The following is a 23034-nucleotide window of genomic DNA, read 5'->3' as shown; positions in this document are numbered from 1 at the left end:
GACAAGTTCGACCATAAGACATAGCCCGCTGAATCTGCTCTGCCATTCAATCATGGCTGATATTTATCTCATCCCCTTTCCCCTGGCTTTTCCCCATAACTCCTGATCCCCTTATTAATCAAAAACCTATCATTTCATTTCATTTCATATCTCTGTCTTAAAGACACTCAATGATTTGGCCTTGACCGCCTTCTGCGGCAAAGAGTTCCACAGATCAATTTGCTATTTCCATTTCCTACCCAAAGGTACCCATATGTGCAGAAATTAATTTTATCCAGTAATGTGCATCCAGTTACGTGGTTACTAGCATTGGTACTCCAATCTCCATCTAACAGTGGTGCAACTATTTTAGTTGGGCAGTCTGAACACATTGGAAAGTCCAAAGGACACTTTTGAAATAATTGGTGCTTTACATTGGAGGCACTTCAACAGTATCTTACCACAATGACCTTGATTTTTTCACTGTTAATGCTGCTCACATAAAGCAGAAGCACTGCCTTTAATGGTAAAACCTACGCCAATAGCCACACCATTTTAACTTTTAATTCCACAAACAATGCAAAATTTTGTGATTGTGCTCAAGTTTAGTTTTGAACATTTTAGCATCCTTTTGAGTAGAATAAATCTTTTGGGCAGCTAAAGTCACTAATTCTTTTCTGGTTGTTTTTCAGGGATGATCCAGAAAATGACTCGAGCGAGTTACCAACAGCAAAAGATTATTTCCGAGATCTGTACCATCGAGTTGATGTCATCTTTTGTGATAAGACTATTCCCAATGACCCCGGCTTTGTGGTCACTCTGTCTAATAGAATGAACTACTTTCAGGTACGAGAGCTTCGGCAGTTCACTTGTGAGAGTTAAGCGATAGGTATGTTTTCTTTAAAAAAAAAATGTAAACACTTGATCCCAGTGTCACGAATTTGGTCATATTGAACCAGAACTGAAGTGGAATAATATCCATTTAAATTAGAAATTCATTTTAGCATAGAGATAGACAATTGTTTTTAATGTATATTTGACAAATGTATGATGTAAGTTGTAGATTTTCTAAATCACTGAAACAATAATGGTTGCTTCAGGAAAAGCTGATTTTTGGTAGTGGCCATAATGGTTGCCTTAAGTGACTAGTTCAGTTTATTATAGTTGGGGCATACTGTTAATGACAGCTTGCACTTTTAAAGCACCAGTCATTAAAATGTCCCAAGGCACTGCAGGAGGGTTATAAAGCAAAATTATAACTCCCTGGCACACACAAGGACAGGTTTTCAGGAACATCTTGGAAGCACAAGAGATTTAGGGAAGGAATATCAGAGATTCTGGTGCATGTGCAGCTGCCAGTGGGGGAGTGTAGAGGAGTAGGGAGATTGTGGGGGTGGATTTGTAGGGCTATGTATTTCCCAGAGATGGAGGCAAAGTCTATGGAGAAGGTGAAAATGAGGATGAGACTTGTCAAATCATTGTTCTCTGACTGGGCGCCAACATGGATCAAGAGCACAGGGGTAATGGATAAATGGGATTTGATATATGTTGGGAGAAAGGGAATTTTAGATACATTCAGATTTACAGGGATGGCAGAAGGGGGGAGGCTGCTCGGGACAAGATTGGAATAGTCCGGTTTAGTATGAGGGTATTTTTTTTAGCAACAAGATAAGCTGAGGTGGGGCCAGAGTCGAATGATGTTATGGAGGTGGAAGTAAAAGACCATGGCGATGTAGCGGATATGGGGGTTGGAAGCTAATCTTGGAAGTCGAAAAGGTGTTGTGATTGCAGGCGGCCTTATTCCGCCTCCCCGTGGCCAAAAAGAAAAGTGGAATTTGATCATGGCTGCTGCTCTCTTCTGCTTCAAAATGTGACATTATTTAGCAAAAGATGTATTGAACCTAATATAGCCCAGTCAGTTGCAAGTTTTCAAATTTTGTTTCAAGAGTAAGCCTGACCGTTCCCTTCCCGTATTGTACAATTTTAGGTTTAGTTGAATGAGATTTATTTTGGCATCTCACTTAACAGCAAGGAGACAATTAGTGTCGATAATTGATTGCATTTACTTGCCCTTTTAATTTAATTTGACAGATTATTGATAGGTTTGCTCTAACAAACATTTAAAGTTACAAATCCTTAAGTTTCTGAAAAGAGTTCATTACAGTATGATTTTAAATAGATTATTTATTCTGTTCAATGTTCCATGAAAGTTTCCTGACTATGATACAGGACACTACTTTGCACCGTCCGTTTGTAATGTGCCCCCACTAAAAATGAGCAGTTTTAAATTCCGCTTTTTCTTCCTTGGTAGGTTGCCAAGACAGTAGCACAGCGACTAAACACTGACCCAATGTTGCTGCAGTTCTTCAAATCTCAAGGGTAAGACTACGTAATTTCAGTTTAACTTTTTCTCAAATAGATTCTAATCAGTGAATGTAATTATTTTCCCAACTTCCATACGCAGTCGATCTTTAGTAATTTCAGTTATTTTTTAATTCCTGGGAATAGCACCTGGTGGGTGATGGAATAAAAAACCCGTTTAAAATTGGGTGGTTTCTGATCATCTCACCTCACATGCTAATTTCAGAAGTAGGTCTTAGAACTGCAAACGGATGAACGAAGTAAAATAAAATCTTGCACACCGTTAACAGACTGAAAAGCTGTGCAGCGCAAAATAACTAAATCTGCTGCAGCTTTTTAGTTTTGCCAGTGTCACCAGTGTGCTCATTATTCACTCTTTCTGTTTGTTACCGTGCAAAGCGCAAACATGTTTTTGTACGAAACTGACATTGTTCAGTCGAACATGGCTATAACCTGAACTGTTGGAGCCAGATTTGTCTTTGTTGATCGGGAAAAGTCCTTCATGTGTAATGGAGGCTGGGTCGACTGATTAGTGCCTGCCGCACAAGCATCCGTTGTAAAGAATTAACCATAATTCAGCGCAAGTTGATACCTAATTTTCTAAGCTTAAAAAATGCAGCAAATGCATGATATGGCAAAAGAAACGACATTGTAATAGATTTTAACGGTGGTGGTCAAACGTGACGGGACAGAGAGAGGGGCGGGGGGAGGGGGAAGAGATCCTGAAATATTTTCCTTGTACTTAATCTGGAGTGCCTGATTCTAATGTAGGATGCTCAAATTAAATTATAAATCGGTTTTGTAAGGGAATTTGTCAATTCATTATTTGCCAGTGAAGGACAATGATTTCAATGTGGGTGGCCAATGTGAGAGTGAGGTTAGGAGTTGTAAATTGTGACGGTAAAACAAAAGTAATGACATTGACTATCCTTCACCTGTGTCTCAGCACTGGACATACTTTACTAGAGCCAGTTTTTGTTCTTAAAATTTGTGATTTACCTTCTTGAAAATAATCATTGATATTAATGTGCTCTTAAAAATGCCTAAAATTAAAGAATTTTATTGTTAAAAGTTACAGGGATGGGCCTGGTAATCCTCTTCGGCATAATTATGAAGGCACACTTAGAGATTTGCTGCAGTTCTTCAAGCCAAGGCAACCAAAGAAACTCTATTATCAGCAAGTAAGTACGTTTGTCCTCAACCTTTCTGCCACATATGGCAAGGACTTGAGGTAAATTGACGGTAAATTTTCAAATCCAAGTATATTTGCTTGCATCTATTTCAGAATTAATCAATCGCTGTTGATTCAAAGCTTACAAAACTTTTGATAACCTTATGTATTACTTCTAATTTTCTTTATGGAGTCCGGTAAACTTGTGGAGTAACTTAATCTTCAATCTTATGACCTTAGTGGAAATTTGGCCTTCCGTTTGTCGTTGTGAATCATTGTGGAGATTTATTTGAACTTGATTTAGGGCAGATACTGGGAATCTGTGTACACTTAGCAAACGTGTATTCGCAAGTGTGATGGACAACTTGGATCAAAATGGCAAAGATTTACTTTTACGGCAATTCAAAACTTAAGGATTACATACACAAATATGAGAGAATTTCTTTTGTAAAAGGAACCTGACCCCATCAGTCTCGAAATATTGCTGCACTGCCGTCTGAATGTTTGAAGCTTGCTCAGCATTTTTATTGTAGGTGCAACTTTAGCTAACCTGGAAATTGAAAGCAAGAAATTTTATAAGAATCTTATGAAATTGTCACCTTCTGAAAATAAACTCCCTGGACCACCTCAGAAAAGAGTTAGTTTGTCATGGGTTTGATGGAGTATAGCTAGCTCAGTTTGAGCTACTTGGGTTCATGTTATCGCTTTGGGACGGGTGGGAAATTCAATCAAAATTTCAAGGGTTTAAAGATCTAGCTTATTTTCTTGCGATCTTTTTAATTTGCAAGTCTTTATTTCATAGAATCATAGAATTTACAGTGCAGAAGGAGGCCATTCGGCCCATTGAGTCTGCACCGGCCTTTGGAAAGCCCACACCACCCTATGCCAGTAACCCCACCTAACCTTTTTTTGGACACTTAAGGCAATTTAGCATGGCCAATCCACCTAACCTTTATTTGGAAAAGGCAAAATAAATTGAGTTCAGCAGCCTAGCCTCAGCATTATTATGGAAAATAGATGTAATCATTGATTGATTTGATTTATTGTCACATGTACCGAAGTAAAAAGTATTTTTCTGCGGCTGAGGGAATGTACACAGTCTGTTGTGTGCAATGTGTGTGACTGGCTTGTATTTGTAAACGTTAGAGATTTTAAAGGGTATATGTTTATTTCAGCCAAAGTTGCACAGTGGTTTTGGCGAGTAGCAGATGTATTTCCAGTGAGGCTGGATAAGCATATGAGGCAACAGGAAAGAAAGGGTTTTCTCGGAGGGTGGTGATGGCATATTGCCTCTGGACTAGTACTCCAGAGGTCCAGGCTAATGCTCTGGGAAGCTTTGAACAAGGTGGGTTTGAATCCCACCTTGGCAGCTGGTGGAATTTAAATTCAATTCACAAAATATGAGATATAAAGCTAGTCTCAGTAATGGTGACTGTGGCAGCTATCAATTGTTGTGAAAACCCATGTGGCTCACTGATGTCCTTCTCAGGAAGGAAATCTGCCATCCTTGCCTGGCCCACATCCCCGGAAAGAAGAAAAAAAAGAAGCTCCTGTAGCATTAATGCTGCCATGGATTGGTTGTGCTGAATGGCCTGTTCTTGTGCTGTACATTCTTTCTTGTGCTGTACATTCTTTCTTGTGCTGTACATTCTTTCTTGTGCTGTACATTCTTTCTTGTGCTGTACATTCTTTCTTGTGCTGTACATTCTTTGTATTTAACGTTGTTTTGAAATGTCACTCCCACATTTTACACAGCAAAGACAATGCAACAAATCTTGCTTTCCATTAATTTGTTTATCTAGCTGAAAATGAAGATCACAGACTTTGAAAACAGACGGAGTTTCAAGTGTATATGGCTCAACAGCAATTATAGGGAAGAGGTAAACGTCAATTTTAATGCTGCATTAAGATTTAACAACTAGGCACTTCACAATTTCTAAAGTGGATGTACTAGTTAAACAAATTAAATTGTAGAACAGGATCTAAATTGAAATCTTGCTTACAGCTGAGGATAAAACCCAATTTTCCTTCCTGCAATGTTACATGAATGCCATTCTTTATCTGCCAACACATTCATATAGAGGTATCCAACAAGGCATGCACCAGCGAGTGCAAAATCAACAGATAACATTAGACAAAACCACTTCTCTTTCCCCCCCCCACCCCCCCTGCACAGCTGCATCTCCAGATTGGAAATCAAAGCAATTTGCAAGTAAATTCCTTTGAAAATGTACACCTCTACATATGGCTGTATGCAGGTACACCAGACCAGATCCATACAGTACATTAAATTTGAATAAGATCTTGGCTGTTTATAAGAATATATAGAATATAAGAGTTACACAAGATGAACTATAGTTACAATCAGGCTTCCAAAGTTGACAAGGGGAAGAATCCTCATGGGGTCGAATTAAATATTGAAAATACTCGAGTCATTGTTTTTGCTAGTAATTCACAATTGGACTGCTTTCTTCTTATTCCTTTCGCTTCTCATTACTTGAGACACCAGAGTGTATCAGTTACAACAATGCAGAATTGGGTCAATTTTCCAGTAGGAGTACAAAATACAGATGGCTCACTCAACTTTATACTAATTCTACCATTGATTTCTCCTGCCTCTAAATCAGTGTCTCCATGATGCATACAAATGACATCCGAGTAACAACTTGGAGAGAGAAAAATGTGCTTAACTGTCCTCGATATCATCTTGTTACTATGGTATAAGGACAACTCCAGTTCTCTGGCTATACTGCCCTTGCAAACCATTTACAATAAACACAAGTGGCCACGTCAACTTCTCCCAAAACATCAAAGATATGAATGAGTGCGCTTCATGCATTCCATCAGCGCCTTAGGCCCACATACACAGTGCATCTCATGCTCACCAGAAGGCTGTTTTAACTTGTGCTGATCCCACAAGCAGCACAGGACATCAAAGTACACAGGGAGTGGGACACCTCATTTCCACAGGGATCATACTTAGAAATATGGACCCATGACTATATATGGTTACTTGCTTTTTAATTACTTTTCAAACTTTTCAATATTATAAACTCAGAAAATCTGTAGTTGTAATTGAAGTTTAGACCCAAATTTAAAGTACCAGCCACCGATTTAATTTTCACTTCGTAATTAAGTGATGGACATCTGATTAATTTATGAGGAAACTAGCTCAAAACATTTTACACTGGTTAGCCAGAAAGGTTTGTTGCAAGATATTACGGGGATGAAATTGTAAGTACATCATTCAACAAAATACAAATTGAACTATTTATTGTGTTGCAGGAGATAACACTATATCCAGATAAGCATGGCTGTGTGCGTGACTTGCTGGAAGAATGTAAGAAAGCTGTGGAATTGTCAGAAAAAGGTTCCAGTAAACTAAGGTAAGAACGTGTTATTCCACCCGAACATGCTTTGTTGTGATAACTCTTGGTTAATTCAGGCGGTGGGCAATGATTTGTACTGGGTGATGGGTTGTAGTCTGTGGCCTTGGAAGGCATCCAAATTCAACTTGAGCTGTGACAAAGAGTCATCCAGACTCGAAAGGTTAGCTGTTGTCTCGCTCCACAGATGCTGTCCGACCTATGGAGATTGTCCAGTATTTTCTATTTTTGATCCAAATTCAACTGTTTTGACGTTGGTCATCCACTTAGTGGTGTCAGCAAAAACTCAGTGTATTGTGTACGGATCCACCAAAATTCTTTTTTGAGCTAACGATTAGTCTGCTTTTATTTTTCTTCTAATTCTATGCACTGCTCTCTCATTTTTAATATTAAGTAATTACTTTCTCGATCTCTTATCTGAACACAGCTATTCAGTTTAGGCAAATTAGGTGCAAGTTAGGTGAGTAGTGGCACCTTTAATAATAATTAGTTAATGCATTTCATTTTTACGGGCATTGACTGAGGAAGGTAATGCTTGGATACAAAATAAGTGTAAATCTTTGGGAGTGAAGAGTGGAAGTAAATTTTGTAGTTTTATGGTAGTTTAAATTGCCACCCAGTTCAAGTTGGTTTCACAAGTGGCAGTGTACTGCGTGACATTTCCGCCACAGTTTCTGAAAACTACCTTTAGCTGCCAGATATCCAATCAATTGGGAGGCCATCTTGGTATTTTGCATCTCTGAGCAGTCACTTTAGGATCCTGAACAGTGGATTAAATTTAAGCAACTTGAATGCGTTGAGCTGTGAATATATGTTTGCTTTCAGGCTACTGGAAATTGTAAGCTACAAAATAATTGGCGTCCATCAAGAAGATGAGCTGTTAGAATGTTTATCTCCAGCAACAAGCCGTACATTCAGGATAGAGGTCTGTTGTGTGTTTGTATCAAATTATTCTGTGGCCATAACTATTTTTTAAAGCAGTTTCCAGTTAATTTTCTCATTTATTTGATATTTTTAGGAGGTCCCACTAGATCAAATTGATCTGGACAAAGAGAATGAGTTACTGATCCCAGTGGCACATTTTCACAAAGAAGTTTTTGGCACTTTTGGAATTCCATTCTTGTTGCGGATATGCCAGGTAAGGTGCCCAATTCTGTGCTCTTTGCAGAACATTTGATTAGTGAGCATTCGACTCGTCTAGCTGTCACCTAATGCAACACTTTGTAGTGTGGAAAAATTGTGCAAGAACGGTTTGAGAAGGGTTTTTCCCCTGAGCTTGACCAGAGTTCATGTGTTCTCCAAACATTTTAGAGCGAGCCCTTCAGAGAAATTATGAAGCGAATTCAGGCCATGCTGGAAGTTCAAGAGAAGGAATTTGAAAAGGTAAAAGCAGCTAATCTTTGCCATCTTTTTGTGAGTATTTTGATGTTTCTTTGACCAAGTTGAGGAAGCAGTGAATACCCACTGTGGTTGGCTGCTAAGACTGAAACCTAATATTGAACAAGAGCAGTAAATACAAGAGCTGGTTCTTGCCGTCATCCGGTGAGTGTTCACTCCTCTTGTTTGGAATCCTTAATATTAACGTTTATTTCTCTTTTAAAGTTCAAATTTGCGATTGTGATGATGGGTCGGCACCAATACATAAATGAAGATGAATATGAAATCAATCTGAAGGATTTTGAGCCTCAGCCCAGTAAGTAGCAAAAATATTTGCAAATTTGTTTCCTCACCACTGAACCAGGAGTTGGTTTCAATCACGTAACGGGCGCTAATGAATTGATTCCTGTGTTTTTTTTTACATTGGAGTTGAAACTGCTTTATACATTAAAGAAAACAAATCTAGACAGCAGTGAGGGTTAACTTTTTGTGGGAGTTTTATATACGTGACTTTTTTTTCAGAAGACTGGCCAGTTCCAGATTCTCTACAGTTAACGGGTAAGCTCTTGTGAGACCGAAGATCATTCAAATTGCATCTGTACATGTGAACATGTGACCCTAGTGTTTGCATGAGATATGTCTTTTTAAATTAACAGCAAATTCCATAATGTCGTGCCATTCTGGGCCTGACAAGTGATCCCGAGCCTGGTCACTGTTACGGAGCTGATGTCAGGTTTTAACAACGTACTGCTTTTATTCATTTGGCCTGAAACTTTCACGACGTGATAAACTGCAACAATTTTAGAATAGGTTTTGTAACTAAAGTATCTGTGACAAATCCAATCCCAAATTTCAGGCATTGCCATCAACACCTCTGCCAGGACATTAGAACTTTTCATGTAAAGCCAGTTTTCTTGTAATATGTTTGAAATATAAATGACCTATTTCCTGTACAAACTATGTAGCGCTGTGCAGTATACAGTGCCGTATCATTTTTCCGGTCTTTTTTTAAAAAAGAAATTGGAAGGGCTAGGAAAGGGTGGCAATGGCTACAGTTTGCCCAAAACATCCTTACAAGTGATTGTAAACAAAAAATTAGAGTTCAAACCAAAAAAAGAGTCTTTCTTTGTCTTTCCTCCCTGTTCTGGATGTGACTGCAGGGTAAAGATGAGTTGAATTGTTAAGGGGATCAGAAAGATGAAGCATGGTACAGCCATCATCTACACTTTCCAGGAATCACCTTCATATTGCAATTGGTTGGTAATTTGGCTCGTAGCTGAGATTGGCGAGCTCAAGATCGGATGGTCTGGCCGTGTTTATCTACTCGGCAACTAAGTTACCCCATTTATAACAAACATTGCTCCAAATCATCTATCTTTCCTTCTCTGATGTCAGTGTGAAAATAATGAATCAAATTCAGTGCTGTTGGTTCAGTCAATTACTGCTTAATTTCCACCCCCCAAGTGTCTGCCTCGGCTCCTTTTGAGGTGGACCAACTTGGTTTGGTGTCAAAGTTTGTCTGAAAACACTTGTGCAGTATCTTGATAAAACAACAATATTATTTAGTATTAAAGCAAAGTACTGTGAATGCTGGAAATCGTAAATAAAAACCAAAAATGCTGGAAAAACCCAAGCCTGGCATCATCTGTGGAGAGGGAAACCGTTAACTCTGAAGAAGTCCTATGAACTCAATGTTTCTCTTTCCACAGATGTTGCCAAATCTGCAGACTTTTATTTAGATCCTTTAAGTTAACACCCCAAGGCGCATCATAGGAGCATTATAAAGAAAACATGACACCAGTACACTTGAGATATTGCATCCAATGAGCTAAAGCTTGATCAGACGTAGTTTTAAAGGAGTGTCTTAAAGGAGGAAATCAAGATAAGATGTGTAGATTGTAAAGTGATAAGGAGATTTGTAAGTGTAATTGGATTGGGGAAAAGGTTTTTTCCCCCAAGGCCTGGTATAGAAGGTGGCAGGGTTGGGGTGTGGCAGGGAGATGTGGATGGGGAGTACTGCAAGGCAGGGATCAGAAATAGCCATATTCCTACTTGATAGAGTAGGTCAAACAAGATCTTGAGAGATAGCATGGTCAAGGGGGCGACCATGAATATAGGCTGGGCGTTTATGTGCAGATACAAGATTTAGAGGAGGATAGGAGGGCAGTAAACTCCGCACACGGTGAGTTGGAATGGAAGTTGAAATCACCAAACATCTAACTTTTTGTTGTAAAAGCCGAGGGGGCAAAGCAGTAGATATTTTGATGAGAATTCTTTTATTGTCCTTGAAAATGCAGTGGAAACACAGGATTTTGAAAAAGGGGTGGAACAAAGCGAGATGCTCAAGGGGAGGAGAAAGTGCCAGTGGTTAGACCAAGTGTCATCTGGTACTGAGCGCCACGGTACCACCTTGGTAGTCTTGGCAGGGCAATTCCTGGAAGATGTGGGCACATGAGGAGGGTTCAGTAAGTCACGGTGTTATCCCACCACATTAAGTTCATCAATGGCAGTAGAAAGTTTAAGACTATTGGTGTTGGTTGGAATTTAGGATGGGCTTCCTCTGCAGTGCTGTCTGAAATGCTCATGTGCTGCAACACTACCCATGTGGGATAATATTGCATGAGCATTTAATATTACAAATGTGACGATAGGAATTTGTAATGGTAAATGCTGGCCGAGACAGATGTTAGAAGTTAGGTTTGAAACTTATTACTGCAAACGAAGTAAAACAGGAAGCATTATTGTACTCCATGAATGAATAGAGGAGTGAAGATCTATAGGATATTAAAAGATGACGCGTTTAACAATTTCAATCACTGAGGCAGCAGCAAATAAACCAATGAAGTGTTCAAAGTAAAGAGGCCACACTTCAACGAGAAATTCTGACCAGACCACAACTTGTTCAATTAATGGGTCAATCAGGTGAATTGAAATTCTGGAGGCATTACAGAAAAGAGCCATGAGACTGATCCCTTGTGTCAGGTGGTTAAGTTGGTTAAGTTATGAGAAAATGTGAGAAAAATACATTTATAAAAACAAGTTACTCGAATGCTAGAATCTGAAACAATCAGAAAATACTGAACAATCTCAGCAGATCTGACAGCATCCGTGGAAAAATACATTTGTTGAGCTTTGAAACGTGACTCAGAGGGAACCCCCTCTTATTCATGAAAGCTCCGCCTTCTCAACCTGGCCCCTCACCTGAGATGTGACCCTCGGGTTAAATCACCACCAGTCAGCTCACCCCCTCCCTCACAAAGGGATAAAGTAGCCTATGGTCATCTGGGACTATGGCGACTTTACAATTTTAGAGGGGGAACCTCATGAAGATGAGTTTTTTGTTTTGATAAACACAGAATGTACGCTGTCTCCATACAGGCAATTCACACTTCGCTGAGCCCCAACAGTTTAGAAGATTGGCACAATCACAATTTGGGGAACACCATTTTTGTGCGGGAGCGTTACTGAAGTTTTAGCTAGCTACTGGTTGGGGCATTATTCGCTTACAAAGTGGGAAAAGAATCTGCAACCATTAATCACAAAAAAGCTTCAAAAACTGTGCATTTTCATAGCCACCACGTTGTGGCAGTGTGAAATTAAAACTGAATTTTGCAAAATGTAGCTGTCTGAGTCCTCGGGATATCTCTCAGCTACGACAGGGTAATTTGTCCAGATTATATTTCTGTTGTCTTTTCACGCCAGCACTGTTGGGATTCAAGCCAGGTTTGCTTAACTTAGCCTGAGAACCATAAATTGCTGACTTAGATGAGACCAATTGTTTCCAATGGTTCATTGCACGTTTGTTTGGCTTGAAATCGGCAGTAGCGCTTGCACATAGCTGCGTGCATTGTTCTGCAAAGACTCGGTTAAAATAAATGGATTTAAACCCAATGTCCACTGGATGCACCATGCCGGAAGGTAATCCCAGGAAATGCTAGCATTTTGACAGCTTTGCTCGAATTTAGAGATATACATTTTCAACATCCATTGTTGAACTGCTGGAATCTAAGAAAAATGTACAAATGAGTTACTTGAGAATAGGTGGAAGGAAGCGAATGTTTTTTTCTTTTAAAAGCATGCTATTGTCCATCACTATGGAATCTGAGAGTCATGAAGTTTTGCAAATGTTTCTTCAAATACTAGAAGCAGAATCTCTGCAAATTGCTATGCCAGCCTTGTGTGAAGCTCTCCAGGGGCTATGTTTAATTTGCATGGGGCTCTGTGACCAACAATTCTAGTAATTCAAAAGTTTGAGACTCTAATTAGTAAGTTAGTAAGTGATGCAATCATTGGAGACTACAAATGTTGTGAATATTGTCACTTAAACTGCTTTTCATTCTTGATGCAGTTGAACTTCTAAATATAACTTTAATTGAAAGGGGCACTTGTATATAAAGGGATATTTATAACTTTTCCTGTTTCTGTTCCTAGGTAATATGTCCCAGCCAAGGCCATGGTTGGGGCTTGATCACTTCAATAAAGCTCCAAAGAGAAGTCGCTATGCATACCTGGAAAAGGCAATCAAAATTCACAACTGATGCCAATACCTGATGAGTCAGGATTGTGTCTTTAAAAAAAAAAAAAAAAAAAAAATTTTTAAAAATTAAAAAGACAGTGTGTGCACCCATTCAACAGCAGTACAAATGAACTTTGGTATACGTGCACCTTGTCAGAGGTCTTCAGCGACAGGGTTTGCTGCTGATGCTAATTTTATTTTGTTGAGGCTGTTCAGTTTGGCTTCTCTATCTATTGACTGCCTATTTTCCAGATGGAAAGACGATATGGTTTTACCTACTCAAAAGAGCAATGCAGTTGGATGTGAATTCTTGCTTGTTTTAAAGATGTGGCCGGAATGTGGCAGCATAGCGAAGGAGCTGAGTAGTAAGGAAACAGCTAGTCATTTGCTAAATGGTTCCATGCCTTTAGAATAACCCACAGCAGATGGCATAGGATTCACATCTCTGGCTGGCTGCTAATTATAGGTGTTGTGAAACTTCTCAAAACACTTCAGCAGCTAGCATCTTCATGTTTACAGTCATTTGGATAGTTTTTCTTTATTTAGGTAGTTTGGATGAATTCAGAATTTTTGTGAATTTGTAAACACCACCAACTTTCACAGCATTAATAAATGGTGTCTGTACTACATCTTGCACGTTGTTGGCACTTAATATTAAGGAGATGCATTTTTTTTTCTCCCAGCTGAATGTGGTCTTTGATTTGTTTTTTTTAAACATGATCTGGGTTTTTGTTCATCCCATACTCTTTGTAGAACACCTTGGCAATAATAATAAATCAGTACTCATTGTATCCTGCCTGGTGCGAGTTTGTAGGTCTGGCTATGCTTGTTATATTTTGATGCTATGGCCGTTAGTACTTGCTAATGGTAACTGGCTGGAGTAGGTGGGGTTTACTGTGCTGCCTGTGGGAAACCGTTTTAAAAACACGATGGTGGCTGGAAAGGGCAAAGCTGAAAAATCTAAATGTGTTCTATTTTGTCATGGTGAGATGTGAAAAATTATAACATGACAAAACACAGCCTTTAGCACAGAGGGCATGCTCAATAACGTAAGTAGTAAGCTGTTGACTTTGTAAAAATTTTTAAAAATACAAAAAAAATTGTATATTTAATGATGAACATGTACAATTTTAACACTCGAAGGAATAAATTCCCATGGAGGAGTCTGCAGGTAGAGTCACTGATGTTGATATTCATTGCGTGTAGTTTTATTTCCGACTGGTTTTTTTAAGCTAATTGCAGCAGCGTGTCTAGTTGAGTGCAGTAAAATAGAATCTTCAATTCACCACTTTTAATTTCTCTTTCCCTCTTATCTTTTTAATTCACGTAGCAGTGTATAAAATCTTTTCCTGTATATTGCCTTTTTGCTGGAAAATGTTGTATGTTGAATAAAATTTTCTATAAAAATTCAGTTGTATTTATTTGCTTTGTGTACCCACAAAGTGGTAATGTTTTGCTTGGCTAGGTTTGTTTTGGTTGAGTGTTTCAACCTGGAAAAATATGTTCGGATAGGTTTGCAGATTTTTCTGTAATGCTGAATATTATAAAGTAGATTTAGACCAAAAATATGGGCTCAAGCAGCATTTTATTTCTTAGATTATTTTGGTAATGGCATGGTGTCATGGATGTTGATATCTAGCAATGCTTCAACTGTTTTGCGACTTGTTACTACTTGCCAAACTACTCATACATGGTAATTCTACTGATTGACTTCAACTGTTTTATAACGCACATTTTCTTGCACAGTTCTCCATGTACACTTGTTTTTCAAACAACCAATTTAAATGTTGTTGAGGTTGTAAGATCTTGGCAGTACTGTTTGCTTTTTGTTTTTAGATTGGTACTCAATCCTGAGAGTTGTTAATTGTGGACTGGCATTTTGTGCCTTTCAACTTGCGGTTTACTTATTGACTCTAGAGGTACATGTGTTTTATTCTTTGTGTCCAAATGTTAGGGTTGCAAATAGCACACAGTAGCCTATGAGCTAGAGTAAGCAGCTTCAAATATCATTGCTGAGATCAATCATAGGAGATAGCTGGCAAAGCAATACTTTCCTGATTTGGGATGTCCTCATTTATTTAGTGTTTTAACTGTCACCGTTTTGTGTATCGTGTGCCATTCAAAACAAATTTGTATTGATCTCGGCTGTTCTAAAATGTCAAGTGAAAAATTAAGGATGTAAACACATGTTATGGAAAGAAGGTGTCTCAAAATTTGACAATTAATACTGCAGCAGATCAGATGGCATTTCACACTGGGTGAATAAAATTGGATAACTTGACAGGTTTCTCCCTCTTATGCACAGCAGATGCAATGAAGAATTGCCATTTTATAGGAAACACAGACTGAAATGTGTTGTGCTTTATTGTGGTTGTCATGATATTGGAGTATGCTTTGTCTACCTATTTAGTCAGTGGCACGTGTTATCATCCTCAAAAAGAAACTACACCATTTTGTTATCTAGTTAAGATTTCCTGTAGCTTTCTCAGGCCAAAACTGTAATTTGCCTACCATTGATTTATTTTTTGGATTAACTGACCAACAAACCCCCCCCCCCCCCCCCCCCCCCCCCCCCCCCCCCCTAGGCTTGTACATTTCAGTGACTCCTGTGGTTGACCTCTGCAATGATTTTTGAAGTTTCTTACTTTATCTCATTGGCTACTGCGTGTTATTTACAATTTTAATGCCCATCATCAGAAGATGTGAACCGTGTTTCAGGCTCCTGAAAAATGACCACGGTTCTATTTTGTAGTCTTCTCTCCCCGAGAGATCATTTCCTTGGGACTGGGACAGAACAGGGATGAAAAAAACTTTCTTGAGCAACTTGCGTGTTATTCCGGAAGGAAAGTTGTAGTTAATTTGCGTTAGTGTTTACTCCTGTTTGCTTATTGTCCCCAAACCAGCAGGGGTTTCTGACCCATCTATGGAACTTTGCAATTCTTAGATGGTCACTTAAAGCAGGCAGGTTTAAAGACCAAGTTAGCAGAAGGCATTATAATAAAGGCCGCCAGAGAGAAGACTTAGTATTGAAATGTTTGGGCTGATGGCAGACAACTTGCATTAAACAGTTGTTCATCTTGCATATACAATTCAATCAAGTTAAAAGAAAACTCTGGAACAGGATTTTTTATTTAATGTAATACAAAGTTGTGTTTCAATTGGATTATGAAAGTGGTTGTGCATTGTAGATGATCAAAATTGCACCAGTTCACATTTGATTCGACAGCTGAGGATGGAAACTGGAATGTTCCAGCTGTTCTTAGCAGAGGACCTCTGAATATTCTGTTTGGGGACACAGTTGCTCAAGTGTGTGTATACGTATGTGATGGGGGACTTGGGGAGCTGTCACCTAAAGGGGGACCCAGCAGTAAAGTGTATTTACCTTGAACTTGAAATGTGTTTTCCGTTGGATATAGAACAGTAGGCCATGATGAGGAAAATTAGAGAAGGGCAATTAAAAACTTGGTCATAAAGATGTTTTTTAATTGGTTTTCAAAAGTAGCTAAGCAGGGCTGTTTAGGAAGGAAGTTCTAAAGTGCAGAACTAAATTGCATAAAAAGCCCTGCTGCCAAATAGTGAGGTGGGTACATAATCCGTCACTATCTGTGCGAGAGATAATAGAAAGTTGCTAAACACCAAGGCGACTGGAGGATTTTAAGCAAAGGTGGCTGAACTCATGCCTGTAAACGATCGCTGATTTATAGTGTGTAGGCTTGGGAGAGATGTGTGGAGAAAGAGAAGAAGCTTGATATGCTTGAACCAGATTTAGTGAAAACCGTTTGTTGCCACCATGTGTGCTTGTGTGGCTGACCTTTTGAGAATTAGGACACAAAGATGGTGACTATCTGGAGATTCTCTGAATGTGGGCATCATAAAAGAGTCCACACACTCAACTGGCAGCTATGGTAACAGGTGAAATGGCAAGTGGAAGGCCAGAGGTAAAAGTGCTGATTGAGTAGTTTCCTTCAATGCCTGAGGTGGATGATGAGCTATGTGGGTGCAAAGAGAAATTAAGTGGCCTTTTCGATATGTGGGGGTTGTGGTATTGGTGAGGAGAATTAATGTGGAGAATGTGGTTTGAGTTGAAGACATATTGGAGGGGAACTGGTTGGGGAAGTTCAACAGTAAGTTGAAGATATCGGAGGTGTGAAGCATAAGAAAATCTGGTTGGGACTGAGGAGAACAGTGAAGTGAGCATTTTAAATGAAAGCTGGCAAAGGGCACCAATGGTATCAGTATAAACATTTGGCATAGTCTGGCAGACAAATAACCAAAACAAAGCAGGTTCCACCACTTGTGAAGAATATGGTATCTATAAATTAACGAGGCTGAACTTAAATTGGAACTTGTTTATATGTTTACATTTTAAGAAGCAATTTTTAAAATCCTGTTTGGAATTGGAACATTATTAGGTTTTCGGGATATATCCAGCCAATGTGATGAAGGTTATTCTTCTAGAGATTGTTTAGCTCGTACTGAACACATCGCAGATTGGTGCACATGCACAGCTTTTACTGCCCAAAATAAAGCATTGTGACTTTCAAATTGACATTCATGTAAATTAATAATGATGGTTCTTTTTGGCCAATAAATGTGGCTGTCTATTTAAATATGGATGTTTTAAGTGGTAACGGCTGTAATACTTTGTACTTTATCCGGATCATGTTTGAAGATTTCCTTCCATCTGCTATTGATGACCAGTTGGCAAAGTTAGTTTTCTGCCCAGTTCATTTTCATCTCAACTTTTATCAGCTTCAACTCTAGCATTCCCATTTCTATCTAATTAATTAATTAACCCACACCTACCCCCCCACCCCCAAATTTGGTGCAACCAAATTTAGATGATTCCCTTTCTGCCTTAAACTTGATTAATTCATGGGGTGTGTCACTAGCCAGGCCAGTATTTGTCCATCCCTAAATGCCCTTGAAGGTAATGAGATGCCACCTTAGACCACGACCATCCATGTGCTGTTACAGAACAAGCATTGCGATATATAGTTCCGAGTAAGGATGGTGTGTCTGCGCTCCCATGTGCCTCCTGCTCATGTTCTCTTGCAGGTTAGGAAGGAACTTTAGTGAATTGCTGAAATGCATCTTGTAGATGGTACACACTGCAGTCATGGTGTGTTCATGATGGATGGAGTGAATGTTTTAAGTTGGTGAAGGTGAGTGGCTATGGCCTAATCACTTTTATAAATGGAAAACAGACTGAGCTCCAGCACAGATCTCAGAAGAATAAACTTTGCTTAACTAAAAGTTGATTTCCCTGATTATAGCCATGCTTTAAGTTCCAACCCATATTGAGATTGCCAGATTATACACATTCTAAGGTAGAGTATCTAATATAGAATGGCATGTCTCTTTCCTGAAAATGGATGTTCAGCTTTCCACAAGTTCTTTAGCACATTGACAGGTTCCAAAATATGCTCCCTTCTGTAATGAGCTGCCTGAGTCATGTGTGGCTCAGTTGGTATCATTCTTCTCTGAACCGCAAGGTTCATTGGTTAGCTCAGGTCTTGAGCATAAAAATCAAGGCTGACACTTGTGTTCTGCACTATTTGAGTTACCATCTGACATGAGATGTTGAATAGGCATTTTCTACGCCTTTAGAGGGACATAAAAACCCTCATGACACCATTTCATCTGGTGAGTTATCCCCAGTGTTCTGGCCAAATTTATGCCTGAATTGACATAATAACATAGTCATTGTCACATTGCTGTTGTGGAAACCGGCTGCTGTGTTTCCTATAGTTCTACATTTCAATAAGTACTTTGAAGAGTCCGACAGCTGTGAAGATCACTATATAAACGCAAGTCTTTTGTGCAGTATTTCTAGCTAAAGTTGATGTCATCCAGCCTCAGCAAGTCCTGTTCCCCCATCAACCCTGTGCGTGTTTTGACTCCCCAGTCGAGCACTGCTTCATCTTCACAAATCTCCTAAATCCTGCCATGATGTTGCCCACCTCCAACCAAACCCCCTACCCTCCTGCAACGCCACCATCCTCTAAGATGCCTGCACTCATCTAACTCTGTACCCGAGCATTCCTGATTTCAGTTGCTCCACCAATGTTGGCTGTGCCTTCAGCTACCTAAGCTACGAAATGCCGTCCCTCAACCTCTGCCTTTCTACCTCAATTAAGATGCTCCTTAAAATGTACCTAATTTTACAAATGTTAGCCAACCACCCTTGGTGATGCTGTCTTATTTTGCTTTATAACACTCCTATGAACTGCCTTTGGCATTTTATTGCATAGAAGGTGCTTTTGCAAATTCTCATTAAATCCAGTGAATTTTTGATTATTTCCAGTAGTAGCCATTCTGCATCTAATCGTAGCCCCTGTGCTTCAACTTTGACATTAGTTTTTACTAATATTAAAATTAACCAGCTTGGAGAAATGGTGGAAACAGGTTGGCTATATTCGCACCTTGGGGTGGTAGGAGAACATTTCTCATTGACATGGGCTCTCAAGGGACAATACCCACCCAGCACGGTCGATCCTGACTGCGGAGGAATAATGGTGCACAACCAATATTCAATGTGCAAATTCATTCAAATCCAATTAGGTTTCTTTCAGAAAGAAACATGACATGTGGTCTGGTATTCGTTGGAGAAACAGGTGATTTTGAATCTAGGTTCCTCAAGCTCCCCACCACACACATTTCTTCTCAGTTGTGGATCTGTAGTAGATTAATGGAGATTGATCACTCAATGACCCTCGTTTGCATCCAACTTGTGGCTGACGATTCCCATGTTCAAAAATACCTTTCCGCCATTCCTCACTCGAGCACAGGCCCTTGGGCAATGATGGTGTTGTGGTACTGTTCCGAGACCAATAAGGTAACCGTAGTCCCAGGTGACCATCGGCTGCTCCTCTTTGAAGGGGGAGCTGACTGATGGTGAATTAACCTGAGGATCACCACATCTCAGACGAGGGGCAAGGTTGAGCAGGTGGGTCCTTCATAGATAACCTCAACCGGTACGGGAATTAACCCAGATTGTGGATCTCCCTCTGCATCACAAACCAGCTGTCCAGCCAACCGAGCTAAACCAGCTCCCTGGACTAATAAGCCAGTGTTAATGCACTCGGAACATGGGTTTGAACCCACTCCGGCAAATTAGACTCATGAGATAAAATAGAAATGTGGAATGAAAAGCTAATCTCTGTAATGATGCCTTGAAACTCCCATCGATTATTGTAAAAACCCATCTGGTTCACTGATGTCCTCGGGGAAGGAAGTCTGCTGTCCTTGTCATGGCTCCATGTAAATAACTCCAGACCCTCAGAAACCTGGTTCACTCTTTACTGCCTTCTGAAATGGCCTAACAAGCCGCTCAGTTCAAGGGCAGATGGGTAACAAATGTCGGCCTTTCCATTGATGCCCACATCCCATGAAGGAATACTTTTTTAAAAGCCTGACCATCTCCAAATGTGTTCAGGAAATCCCTACAGTGCAAAAAAAGGCCATTCGGCCCATTGGGTCTGCCCTGACCCTCTGAAAGGGCACCCTACCAATTCCCCCACCCTATTCCCATAACCCTACCGAACCTGCACATATTTAGATTGTGGGAGAAAACGGGATGAAACCCGCACAGACATGGGGAGAACATACAAACGCCACGCAGTCACCCAAGTTTGGAATTGAATTCTGGTCTCTGGTGCCATGAGGCAGCAGTGTTAACCACTGTGCCACCGTGCTGCCCTAAATTAAATTTAACTATCCTTTTACTTTTTTTTTTTTAACCCTACTATTTCTCTTAATGTTGATCGTCGGTCTCTTTATCTCTCCTGGTCTTTAAACTTTTTGCATTCCATTGTAGAGTTTCATATTTCAGTTGTTTTGAATTATCCTCGTGTTATGCAACCTTTGGCCACATGGTAGCGTACTTGCTTTTTCCTTCCTTGTATCTTTTATTAGGTACACCGTTTAAATACATAAGCAGAATATACTGCAGGTTGGTGCAGTTTAGCACTGCTGCCTCACAGCCCCAGGGACCCGGTTCAATTCCGGCCTTGGGTGACTGTCCCTGTGAGTTTGCACATCTCTGTGAAGTTTGCACGTTCTCACCAATGTCTGCGTGCGTTTCCGCCCACAGTCCAAAGATGTGCAGGATATGTGGATTGGCCATGATAAAATTGTTCCTTTCTGTCCAAAAGGTTACGTTGAATGGATAGGGTGGGGGTGTGGGCCTAGGTCGGCTCTTTCAGACTGTTGGCGCAGACTCAATAGGCTGAATAGCCTCTTGCACTGTAGGGCCTGCAAGTCATTGTTTTCAACATGCTATTTTGGACTGCATAAACAAATTGAAATTGTTTTAATTGTCCAGGTATATACTGGTTTAATAAATATGCATAATATTTGCATTTTAGCTTATTTCTCTATCCTGTTTTTAAAAATACATTTAGTGTACCCGATTAATTTTTCCAATTCGGGGGCAATTTAGCATGGCCAGTCCACCTAGACTGCACATATTTGGGTTGTGGGGGTGAAACCCATGCAAACACGGGGAGAATGTGCAAACTCCACACGGACAGTGACCCAGAGCCGGGATCGAATCTGGGACCTCGGCGCCGTGAGGCAGCAGTGCTAACCCACTGCGCCACCGTGCTGCCTGAGATTTCTCTATCCTGTTAGCATCCACAGTTACATTCAGTGAAATGTTTATTCCTATTCCAGTTGCTGTCTACTTGGTCATCGGGTAGATTTGTAACTCAAAAGTGTTTACACAACATAATGCATCTTAAGGTGGTGTGGGGAAAGGTTTCTGTGATACCTGTTTTTTAAAATATATAATTGCTTTTAAAGTATTTACTCATTCATCCTACCAGATTAATTGTTTTACTGAACAATGCTCATTTAAATGAAAGCATGGGGGTATGATGCCAAATCATTTGGTGGCTTGGGACAGAGGTGACTTGTGTGTTCTGAATTAATCGGCATCTCCCGCTAAGTTACAGCACTTTCAATGCCTCGTAAATTCTTAAAAACAGCAAGGTTTTTCTGCGAGTGAATTCTCAGCAAATCATTAATCAATTATAAAGTTCACATAAGCCTTTTAAGGAGCAATGTAAAGAGTGTCACATTATTCCAAGACTGGTTCAGATTTCCCTGTGTACGCCGTGAGATTCGTTGATATTTTACAAAGTTTCACCAGTTTTATTCCTGACCTATTGATCTCTGACCACAGCTAATCAGGATTTGAAAACCTGGGGATTTTGACATGTGCCGAATTGCGGCAGGGGCTACATTTCCAAGTACTGCATTGGCTGCAAAGCATTTTTGGACATCCTGAGATTGTGAAAGGTGTTTTATAAGTTAACATTCCTCTGTGACTAAGTTGCAAGAACTGCTGCGTGAATTTGGGTCGTCAACATGCAAGGATGTTCAATGCTTTCCCAACACTACTTCCACAGCTCTGGATAGACTTTATATCCGTAACGCCAACAAAACGATCAGATACTAACTCATCAGCCCCAGCAACAGAGGGAGGCTTCCAAAATTCAAAATGTAGGGCGGGATTCTCCGTTTCTGAGACTAAGTGTTAATGCCAACGGAGAATCTGTGGACATTTGCGACAGAAAAACCGGTTCTGCACCTGGACCAATTCCGGTATCGTTGAGGGGCAAGCACCGGTGCCAAGTGGGACACATTAGATTCCACCGAAATATGGTGCGAGGTACACCGGGTTCATGATTGACACTCTGGAAGCTGAGCTGCAGCCCCACATACACAGTACACTCCTACACACACGTCCCAGCCAAGAAGATGGCACTGATTGTGCCGGACTGTGCCCATACAGCTGATGAGTCGTGTGGGGCCAGAGGACACCCCGGGGGGACACCTATATGACCCGTGACACTAAGTTCACAGTGGGCTGTTAATGGTGCGCGCAGATGCATGGCTGCCTTGCTGGCTGTGGCAATGGTGCTCTGTGTCTGTCCACCCTAACCCCACAGCCAGCGGCACAACTCTGCAAACTGGCCATGTTGGGCACTTTCCGTACTCCCTCAGCAGCCGCCACGCCGGTTTCACGATTTTTAAAAGCACAAGTGAACCACGGCGTCAGGAGCTCGGCCCATCGGAGGCGGAGAATCGTGGAGGCCCTGGAGAATACCAGGCCGGGCCCGCCAATGATACCCAAACGATGCCTACTGTATGTGCGGAGTGGAACGCATTGACGCTGTTTTCGAGGTAACGGAGAATCGTGATTTGGCATCAAATCGGTGCTTGCTGCAATTTTGCCG

The 23034-nt window shown here is 40.3% G+C and overlaps 1 protein-coding gene across 5 annotated transcripts in view; it reads left to right on the top strand.

Moving 5' to 3' along the window:
- The window catches only part of usp7 (ubiquitin specific peptidase 7 (herpes virus-associated)), a 148340-nt gene extending 134921 nt beyond the window's left edge, over window positions 1-13419 (top strand). For 2 of the 5 annotated variants that reach the window (XM_072481707.1, XM_072481702.1), the window contains 11 exons: window positions 672-825; window positions 2291-2358; window positions 3413-3521; window positions 5314-5391; window positions 6797-6897; window positions 7723-7822; window positions 7916-8035; window positions 8209-8280; window positions 8500-8590; window positions 8797-8832; window positions 12706-13419. In XM_072481707.1, coding sequence (XP_072337808.1) covers window positions 672-825; window positions 2291-2358; window positions 3413-3521; window positions 5314-5391; window positions 6797-6897; window positions 7723-7822; window positions 7916-8035; window positions 8209-8280; window positions 8500-8590; window positions 8797-8832; window positions 12706-12812 — 1036 coding nt within the window. In that variant the 3' untranslated portion in view covers window positions 12813-13419. The remainder of the gene's footprint in view (window positions 1-671; window positions 826-2290; window positions 2359-3412; window positions 3522-5313; window positions 5392-6796; window positions 6898-7722; window positions 7823-7915; window positions 8036-8208; window positions 8281-8499; window positions 8591-8796; window positions 8833-12705) is intronic. The other 3 variants (XM_072481703.1, XM_072481706.1, XM_072481704.1) reach the window with 3 other exon arrangements.
- The last annotated feature ends 9615 nt before the right edge of the window (window positions 13420-23034 follow it).

This window comes from Scyliorhinus torazame, chromosome 17 (assembly GCF_047496885.1).
Source record: "Scyliorhinus torazame isolate Kashiwa2021f chromosome 17, sScyTor2.1, whole genome shotgun sequence".
Lineage (NCBI taxonomy): Eukaryota > Metazoa > Chordata > Chondrichthyes > Carcharhiniformes > Scyliorhinidae > Scyliorhinus > Scyliorhinus torazame.
Note: the sequence above shows the minus strand (reverse complement) of the source record. Positions and strands in the feature narration are given on the sequence as shown.